At 34.7% G+C, this 10,324-nt stretch overlaps 1 protein-coding gene across 1 annotated transcript; it reads right to left on the bottom strand.

Moving 5' to 3' along the window:
- Nucleotides 1–1,087: 1,087 nt before the first annotated feature.
- On the bottom strand, nucleotides 1,088–10,017 carry LOC132914160 (uncharacterized). Its single transcript, XM_060972999.1, has 10 exons — nucleotides 9,597–10,017; nucleotides 8,177–8,341; nucleotides 6,847–7,011; nucleotides 6,597–6,767; nucleotides 6,337–6,445; nucleotides 5,132–5,288; nucleotides 4,922–5,054; nucleotides 3,768–3,941; nucleotides 2,856–3,176; nucleotides 1,088–2,224 (listed from the first exon to the last, which is right to left on the bottom strand). The coding sequence occupies exons 1-10, from the start codon at nucleotides 9,679–9,681 to the stop codon at nucleotides 1,962–1,964; spliced, it is 1,743 nt and encodes a 580-aa protein (XP_060828982.1). The 5' UTR covers nucleotides 9,682–10,017; the 3' UTR covers nucleotides 1,088–1,961.
- Nucleotides 10,018–10,324: the final 307 nt, after the last annotated feature.

The following is a 10,324-nucleotide window of genomic DNA, read 5'->3' as shown; positions in this document are numbered from 1 at the left end:
TTATACGACGTATGTGTAAGATAGAAAATAGAAACTATCGCGAGAAAGTTTAAGATACGCCATATTCGCCTTAGAAATATAAATTTACATAAAAATCCGTAATCTACTGATGACCTCCGATGTTGAAGCGACGTTAAAACCAAAACCAAAAAAAAAGGGAAAAGAATAAATAAATTTGTCAATTAGGTTTGTTTCACGAAAATATCGACACTGGAAGCCTGAATTCGAATTTCTCTCTTATCGACATGTTCCCGAGATCAGTTAACCGAGAAAAGACCAATTGTAACGAGCAGCCGCTTCCACCCCAGTTGAAACGGTGCGGCGTGTCCACGATTTCCGGTCGTGGGTGTGCAACTTGGGCCAAAGAGTTTTCGTTTCCGGTGCGGTCCTGCGGCGTTTCGCATAAATCGATACGGTGACCAGATAAGCCAAAGGCAGCCAAGTTGAAGGGTCGGATTCACGAACACAGGGCGGCTGCAAAGCCACCCCCGCGTGTCGTTTCGTTATCTGACGCTTAATTACAGTCCACCGAACTGTCGTTCCGCCCCTTCGACCAAGTTAAATTCGGGTCTCGCGTTCCGCCATGAAAGGACGACCGTGTGAGTTTGTAAAAATAGAGGGTAGCGTTATCCGGCGCTTAAGGGCGGAATCAATGGAAAAACGACGTGCAATTAAGGTGTATTTTAAAATTCCTCCTGACTTTACATTCATTGATGGTAATGGAACCGTATAGATCGATGAAGATTGGTTAATTTGATCGACAGATTAGAAGAAATTAACACTTCATCGGCGACACGTTTTTATTCCGATCAATGATTTTTTTTTTTTAATTTTTCAGAATATTGTGATTAAAAAAGGTTTTGTTTATTAATTCTATATTCTATCGTAATTCTATTTTTGTTAGATTTTCAAAGTTATGATTGAGAAACGTTTTCTATTGCCAAGTCTTCGTCCCTTGCTATAGCTACGATTAAACGCTCTACTAAATTTAAAATGAAACAAGGAATACGTCAATATCACTCAAGAGCTCTGTGTTTATCTGTAACGACTAACTGATAGATAGTTGATTATGAAAATTTGGACAATATACTTTGAGAGAGGAAAGTTTTATTTTGTAAAACTTTATTCACATTTTTACAAAAATATTTTTGTTTCAAAAAAGTGTAAAGATTGGAAAATTTGACAGACAAATTTTAAGAGTATTTCATTAATAATCGAAGCGCTAAGACGATACGATTCGGAGAGTATTTAACAATAAGCGTGTAGAAATTAAATAGAATTAATATTTATTCCGCACCTTTGTTTAACAACTCTTTAGTTCTAACAAATATTATTACTATATACAGTACGTTAATCTAATTTGCAAGAAATATCGGTAAACCGTGATTCCCTAATTTTCTATCCTTTGAAACTGATACTTCAATATTTAATAAACATTGACCGTAGCCTCCTACGAAACAAAATGTCAATGAAGCATAAAGCTTCCAAATGATATAAGTAGATCGATCTTACGAAATCATACAGCTAAATATAGCATTTACATTATAGCTTCTTTTTAGGAAAAAAGCTCCACCTGATAGGACACATCTATCCGCGATATTATAAAATCATATATTTATAACCCCATACGTATAATATATTTAGGTACACGTTAAAAATTGATAGTTTCATTGTTAAAATAATAAAAAAAAAAAAAAGGAAACAGTGGAGAATGTATTTAATACTTTACAGTAATATTAATTACTTCATTCGCTTATTAAGTTTCTTATTAAATATACAGTAACTAGTCCATTTAAATACCCACGAAAAATGTAATATTTTTCTTTGTCCTAAATACAGTCATGACTCATAGAAACGTCAAAATAAATTTCTAGAATTCTGTCCCTTCGCGACAACCCGTTTCCTATGACTTTCATTTCCCTCATAATGAAACCAAGAAACGCTTTATATATGAAAGTTTCCTACGTTTCGTCGTTCTCGCTAGGTCTGGCTAACGTGAAATCCAAGATCTCGTCGGATGTTAAAAATCGAACGTCGCTGTCTTCCGAAAGCGCTGATCCATTCGTTCCACGTTTGTACGTTTTTCTTCGTCTGAAAATGATGGTCGCGACCATTAGCGAGATGAATACTCCCGTCATGATTCCAACCACCACAGCGATAATCCCTGACAAGCTGAATTTCGAACTTCGTTTCTTCTCTAAATCTTGTCTCTTTACGTCCAAATCTGCCGAAAAGAACGCTCATTTTGATTATCGTTAAACCTTCTCTCTATTTTATTGATTTCTGAAAAAATAATTTCTAGTCTCGATTCAGAATACTTTTCGATTCGGCTTTGATTTACTTTGACAAACCCTCGTTTCACTAATAAACAGATAGAACAAAATATACCGGCAGTCAAACTACGATTTTTTCGAACAACTAAATACTCGAATTAAATAATTATTAGACTGTGTTAAATGTATAAGTGTAAACAAAACTAAAATATAAATAAATATAATACAAAAATGTACAATAAACTACTCGTGGTAATATTCAAAATCGAATATAATTCAAAATTAATTACATTCGCAAAGATATAAATTTGCATAGAAATCCACGATCTAATAATTATTATATAACAAAAAATGGAAGAAGCGTCACAATGACCAACCCATACACAAAGCACGAACAAACCAACGAGTATGATCAAACTAAAACACAATGCAAGGTTCAAACACAGTTGTTACCGAGCCAACTTTCTCAATTCCTCCCTCTCTGTCACGAAAATCAAAAATCCATTCAAATTGTCAAACAAAAGGAAAACGTAGCTCACTAGTGAAACTTTCAGAATGAAACATGAACAGAATTCGTGTTACCAGGTATCTCGTTCTCCGAAGTGTATCTCTCAGTGACGATCGTGGTGGACGTGGTAGACCGAACAATCGGCGTCTCTGTACTTTTCGTTGGTTTCTCAGTTTTCCGCCTGGTCGTGGTCGAAATTGGCATCATCGTGGTGCTCGTCGACGACCTCAATGTGACAGGATCGATATCATCCTTTGGATTTATCGAGAAACCTGTCCTCACTGTCGCCATATCGATCACTGTGCTCTTTTCGGCGGGTGGAACCGAAACTGCCACCCCCTCGTGATTCGGAATCGTTGATTGTTCGATAGTTGTGGTCGCATCATCGGTGTACGCTGCGAATTAAAAGGCTCACGTTAGGGTAAACACGAGAGAACAGCTTAATTGCAATCTGAATCAATTCATTAAAGTGGAGGATTTTTTTTAGTCCATTCGAAACCGATGACACACAGCAGCGAACAGTAGAAAGCTCAAAATTTTCTGATTAGTTACATAATCGTGCATAATGATTTATACTGTTCAATATCGTACTGCGTAGTAAGCAAAATTTTTACGCGATTAATAATTAAATTCGATCGATCAATCATAATTATTATATAGCTAAAATAATCCTTATTTCGCTCTAAATTCAAATAATCCTTCTAGAAAGCTTAACAGAGAAACCTAGTTTAAAATAAACATTAAACATCATTACTATTTAACATTCTGTTATAGAGTAAAGTAAATTTTGATTTGTAATTAGTTAGTAATTAAATAACATTGATATTAATCTTGATTATTCGTCCAAATATTGATTAAATAATTTATTACGCGATATTGTGATCGTCATGATTAAAATAGCCTTTATTTTGTCCTAAGTAGAAAAGAACAAGGAAACTGGAAGAAAAATTAAACTTTTGAAAATCATAGTAGTTTAGCATACTAACCCAGAATACAATATTCCGCGTAATCCGGACAGCAGAGTGACTGTTCTTCGCAATCGAGGGTGCAGAGGCAGATTTCCGTTGGCGTGGGTGGTATCGAAGTTGTAAAATTGTATGTCACACTATTTTTACATCTTCCGCGACAAGTTTGCTGCGCGTTCACCAGTTCGATTTGATCTAGAAACCGTTCGTTTCAAATTAGATACAAATCTTATATCGGGTGAAGAAATAAAACGAAAAGGAAGAAAATCGTGTGGATTATTTTAAAACGTTCATTTCAAACTTTCAACTCGCTAATCGTCGATATACGGAATAATTATACTCTATAAAAAGAACTTTCGCTAAATCGGTTATCAGATATGGAGGTCAGAGGGAGAAAATTAACGTTATATTTTTCGTGTTCTATGTCGTAAAAGAACAATTTTTAAACTCAAAATGCTGTCGATCCCCTTCGTATTTACGAAACTATCTTTTGACATTCGAATTAGATAAATCTATTTTTATCATTCTCTCAAAGATACGTATATGTATATTAACGATAGATTAACGTTAGATTAAATGAATTAGTAAATTAAATTGCAATATTAAGTTATGACATTAATTAAAAATAAAAATGTATTATAAAAATTATCGCTAACGTAAAAAGAAATAATGACAAGGCAAAAAGCTTTCTTTCCCATTTCATAAGAAATACTTGGTATATTTCCCTTCAATTTTCCATATTTATGCAAAGAATCGATATTTATCGACAGATATTTTAAAATATCTCATTTCGTATTTATTTCATATCACAAAAGTTTCTCGCTCTTTGTTGTAAATATTCGTTTTATTCTATCGCTCGTCATCTGCACATGTGCTAACTCCCACAAACGTTAAATGTATTTACATTTACCCAAGTATAATTGTTAAAGCTAGTCTGCGCTTTAAAACAATCTATGTACATCGCCTGTATTCGTAATAAGCCAAGCGTTGATACGCGATTTCATTACGTTTTACTACTTCCGTAACTTTCCACGTTTCTCGCCCCCGTTTTCGTCTGTTATTATACCAGCGTTTTAATTAGAAGGTAACTCAAAAACGGACAGGCAACGAATTAACATCACCATGGGACATCTTCTCGCCGTGGAAAGAAAAAAATCCATTTCTACGAATATTACCATCGTTGCTGTCGGTGACCCCCTCGTTCTCGGTTTTACTGTCGTTTCGACACTTGTCACCCTGCAAAATGGCCACATCGTCTACGGCGATGTCGCTCACGTAGCTACTCCCTCGTACACCCTCGATTATAATCTGAGAAGGAGAAAATGGGAGACCGTGAAGAAAATGAAATCGACAATTGTTTCATATCGCGTATTTCGTTGCTTCACCTGGAAACCTTTTTTAGCCTTGGGGAAATTGAAAATACCGTGCAGCCATTGGTTTCCTTGGTTTCCTTCTTTGCTGAACATTAATCGCGGTAGAAGATCGTTTTCTTGTTTGAAGTATACGTTTAGAGCTCCCACTGTGGCGCCAAACATATGGTACCTGCAATTTTATTGTTTTTACGTAGAATAAAAAATGCTTACTCTCTGCAAATATTGATGGAAAAGAAAAAGTGACGTTAGTCCTAATGCTCCACTATTAACAATTAAACAATTTCTTAAACGTAAAGTAGATGCAAAAGAATTTCTGCTTTCGATCGTATACTGAAATTCTCCTAAAGTAAATAATTCGTATAATTCGTAAATAATAAAGTAAAATTCTTCTAAAGTAAATAATATATTTGTGAAATACGCTTCGAATCTATAATAAGTGAGACATAATAAAATAAATGAAATGTGTCGAATAAATGAGACACGTGAGAAAAATATGGTAACCTTGGTCGATTTAATTGTTAACCAATTATTAATCAAAATGGAATATTGTAATTATTATAATCTGTTTTAAGCGCGTCCAACGATACAGACCTTGAAGAATATTCTGTACGATGGAATAGAAAACGATATACCTAAAAACATGACTTCATGACTTCAATTTATAATCTTGTGCTTCAGTCAGGATTCAATAATTGAATTATAACATTACTGAAACGAAAAATAAGCAAAATCTTCACTGTTTGATAAGAAACGGCGAAAAAGAAAGATTCAACGAAAAGTTTTTCATCATTTTCATAATATTATAGATTATGGTCGCAGGCAATTTATATTTTAATCGCAATTATTCATCGCCACAGAATATTAAATTTAAGACTTCTGAAGATTGATGTGGGACGAAGGATTAAAAGCTTCGACGTAATAATTCGATCAAATTTTCAACAATCAAGTTTCAAATTAATAATTGAATTTCAAATTTTGTTACGCGCGCAGTAACTTAAATCCTGTTTTAAGACCTGTCGTATTAATAATTTGTTTAATAATTCCAAGTGACTAGCTAATTAAAAACCAAACTAAGGGCTGTTACATTTAACAAGAGATACCTGTCGCATCTTCAATTAGAAAATGTCAAAAGTCACGAGCTGCAAAATTTTTTCTTTTACATCAATAGTCATTTTTATTAAAAAGAAGAAAACTTTGATTGTACGAGTGCTAATTACCAGAATGAGAAACAGCCAGAATCCGTGTACGATGCATTGTAAATAGGAGAAATGATCCTTGCGGTATCGTTTATCAGTCGACCAGTGGCTTCGATGTACAAGTAATAACCTGGCAAGAGGAGCAGTTAAAATTTATATAATGATGAACAAAAGTATTTGTATCAGCTAAATCGTACAATTCTGAATTTGCAAAAATCGCGAGTCTTTGTTAAAACAATTGTAGGTGTCAGTTTTGCTTATGTAAAAATGAAATAAATTACCATCATTGCCTGCTCCTAATGTGTGGTCGTGAGATGGTCCAGTTCCTATGTGATGACTTGTAGTCTCGAAATTATGTCGCTGCCAATCGAAATCGTGCTGGGGATCCTGTTCCCACCAACAAAGATCCGGTTTCTCGAAATCACACTGCGTCGGAGGAGAAGCGGTAGTGTCTAATTAAAAATTAAATGACTTTTAACGTGCATACTTCGTTTTCCTTAGTTCAGTAACGAAAGAAAAAATTATCAATACCTCGACAATAAGGCACTGTGCCATTCCATTGTTTTCCATTGCAATAAATCTCGGGCGAACCAATTAATGCGTGTCCAGGCTCGCAAAAGTATAATAATATCGCACCATTATATTTAGGTGCCATCAACGCGTGTTCTGGTACGGGTGGTACAGGACACTCTGCATCTGTTAAAACAGCAATAACAAGTATGAGAAGAACTTTAGAATGTTAATTAACTATTGCCAATTACTATTAAGCGCAACAAAAAATTGTAACGTATAATAAGGAAAAGAATATTTTGATTTGTTTTATTGACCGAAAATAACGTTTGAATGTTATCGTGATAACTAAAGAATGATAATTTGAAAGAAGAAAGATTTTTGAAAATAAATTTTATTTGTGGGAAAATAAATTAAAATAAATCTTTGTAAATAAAAAAGATAATTTGAAAATTATATGTAAAATGATTGATTATTCATTCTTTAAGTTTCTATGATGCAATCAATATTTTAGTAAGAAAACAGTTGACTGAGATTAAAGAATCGTGAAATTAAAGAAAAATGTTTCTCGATATGATTGAACAAAGTGATATTTAATTATACTATTTGTTGAAAGAACGCATAAAACGAAAATAATTAGATATTAATAGACTACTAATTACTTTAATTGGAGTTAAAACAGTACTAATTGGATCTTATATAAAATTAAATTCCCAGAATTCTGGTATTACATTCTTTCCATTTTTATTTTACTTCCTCATTTCACTCTGCTTTTAATCTGCCCTCAGGTCGTATTACGGAGAAGATTTTGAAATTTCAGTTTCATCCTAATCGCGTTAATCTTTCAATTACCTTCCCCAGAATAGAAAATAGAGACATGATAAGATATAACTCTATTGAAATACGCTATTAAGAAGAGGTAAAGTAAAACAATTTCTAAAATGGAGAAGACCCCATAAAAGAAAAAAAGCAAAGACGACCGACATATCATGAGAAAAGGTTTTCTTCGTTTCAATTTTCTTCATTTTCAAAATGGTAAGTAGTGTATCTTAACTAAGAAGGATAACATCCACTTATAGGTAGTTCTTCACAAAACTTGTCGATTATTTTAACGATTCTTCTTCTAGAAAATTCAACGCGGAACGTCTTTCAATTTACTTCAAAATAATTTTCTTTCAGATAATTTTAATGGACGCGGCTCGGATTCATCGAAGATATACACAGCCGGAGGAGCGTGAAATTTAATCACGTTAAAAGCACAACGTTATCCTCGGCACAAAGTTAACAAAGTGCATTTTAATTGAAATCCATTTTATAGTTTTATCAAGCGCGATTAGAAAGCCGTGCTTACTGACGCATACGGGCGTAGGTGTATCCCATTGGCCTCGAAAACAAGTTGCATACTTGTTACCTACGAGAGTGAAACCCTCGTTACAACTGAATCTGATGATTCTTCCCCTGGCTCTCTGTCGGACTCTGCCATTCGGCAGCCTCACCGGGGGACATCTGGTTGTACCTTGAAATCAGAAATCCAATTATATAAGTCGTTCGTATAAAATATGTTCCACGAAGGATGTGCCATCAAATTTTATAACAAAGACTTAGACAGCACACGATGTCTTATAGATGTCCATTTTGCATCCATTTTACCTAGGTTTACTCCTTTTGTCTTTTTTTTTCTTTTTCTTTTACAAACCTTACGATTGATGAAAATATAGAGCAAACCAATCTTCAAACGTACTATGACATAATTTTTTGAGTTATGGTAAAAAAGAGGGAAACGGAAATCGACACTTAGAAAAAGAAGATATTACGAACCAAGTATTTCTGATTTATTCTTCACAGCCACTTCGATATACAAATTATTGAATATTCAACGTTGGCCTTTGTTGGTAATAATACTCCTCGATAAATGGCGCGCGCGTAATTTTCAATATTATACAAAGGGGGATTGAAATCGATAGGCCGGATGAAATTGGATTTGAATTCCTGTTCAACGAGGAAACCTATCGTCTCGTTTCTTCGTCTCGCGAAGATTGCTATCAGATAAGGAAAGCAAGTATGTACTTTCAGTCAACGTCTTAGTTTAGTTTAGTTAGTCAACGTTTTAGAAGTAAGTCGTGGAAAGATTTGAAATTTTATAATCAACGAAACGTAAGAATAAACGGAATAAAATGTAATCTGTATGCGGTCAAAGCTTAAACGAGTGTTCTTTGATTTTATAAATGACTATAATACGATGTAGGTTGGATAAAAGTCTCTGTTAAAAATGGTGAGAAATGGAAACGAGGAAAGAGCATCGTTATTTTCCAATCGAATATTGCAACCGTCGCATCGGTTAATCTGCTTACAAAGTGAAATCTCGTTACTTCTTCATTCGTGCAAACAAAATGAAGAAAATGACACGGACTGTGAAATTTTATAACAAGATTTGATCTCTCCCACGTTCTGCAAAATCATTATAATTATTGGAATATCTCCGAGCAATAATAAAATACAAATAAAAATCTGTTTTTATCTTTCCTTCGTTTTTATTAGATTGTACTAATATCTATGTGAAATGTTCGTTCCGTTTAAGCGAATTTTTGGGGTGTTTTTTGCCTAGTTTGCCTTCAATATGCTCTACATAAAATTAAATTCCAATTTAAAACTTTTTAATTTTGTGTGTTCTTCAGTAGAAGCAGTGTACCGCTTCCTTTCTTTTAACAATACTATTTTATTATAAACAATCGATCCCATAAAAGTTTTCGTAAGAGAAAATCGTTACTTACCAGCCGGACGCGTCGGAAAATAGCAAACGGTGTACTGCGCCAAGAAGACTAACAGAAGAAGCGGCGCCGTGCAGGATATCTTCATTATGAGAGCGCTGGCTTTTCAAGAGGGCTATTCACCGTACTCATAACTCGTGAACTATATCCAAGAAAACGCGTCCTTTCTTAGCACAGCTACGTTTTTTTATTTATCTAAATTATCATGCACTCATCAACAGGAACACCACCAAAAGAAAAAAGGAAGAAATTGAATGGCGAACAGTGAACCGCGCGAGGAACGATCGAAGTATAAAAGCAAAGAATGTTAAGACGACACGCACTGGACGAAGAATAAAAAGTAAAATCGGTTGCTGATCGTTCTGCATCTATGAATGGAACAGGGATACCGCGTTTCGGGGGTTATTCCGCTCCGAATGGAAGGCGGGAACGTTACTTCCGTCGACACGCTGCTGCGATAATGTTCTATCTGCTTCCGGCCAGCGTTATCGACATCGAGCATTGCCAGGCCTTGAAGAGAATTCCTACAAATTGCATTTTGCCCCACAGATAAATGAATTCCGAGGGAAGAGAAACACTGACCGCCTCTGATTAGATCACGTCCTGGCGCCAGGATTCTTTTTGTTTTTCTTGAATCGACGCAACAGACGTATCTTCAACCCCATCCGAAGGGTGTTTTTCATAGATTTTTGTGACGTTAACGTTTGCGAACGGAAGATCATGGATTGAAG

This window comes from Bombus pascuorum, chromosome 14 (assembly GCF_905332965.1).
Source record: "Bombus pascuorum chromosome 14, iyBomPasc1.1, whole genome shotgun sequence".
Taxonomy (NCBI): domain Eukaryota; kingdom Metazoa; phylum Arthropoda; class Insecta; order Hymenoptera; family Apidae; genus Bombus; species Bombus pascuorum.
Note: the sequence above shows the minus strand (reverse complement) of the source record. Positions and strands in the feature narration are given on the sequence as shown.

Coding starts and splice junctions, on each gene's coding strand:
- LOC132914160 (XM_060972999.1), bottom strand. CDS start 9,681: ATGAAGATATCCTGCACGGCGCCGCTTCTTCTGTTAGTCTTCTTGGCG. Junction 7,012..8,176: donor ACCTACGCCCGTATGCGTCA/GTAAGCACGGCT, acceptor CTGTTTTAACAG/ATGCAGAGTGTCCTGTACCA. Junction 3,177..3,767: donor CGCGGAATATTGTATTCTGG/GTTAGTATGCTA, acceptor TTTAATTCGCAG/CGTACACCGATGATGCGACC.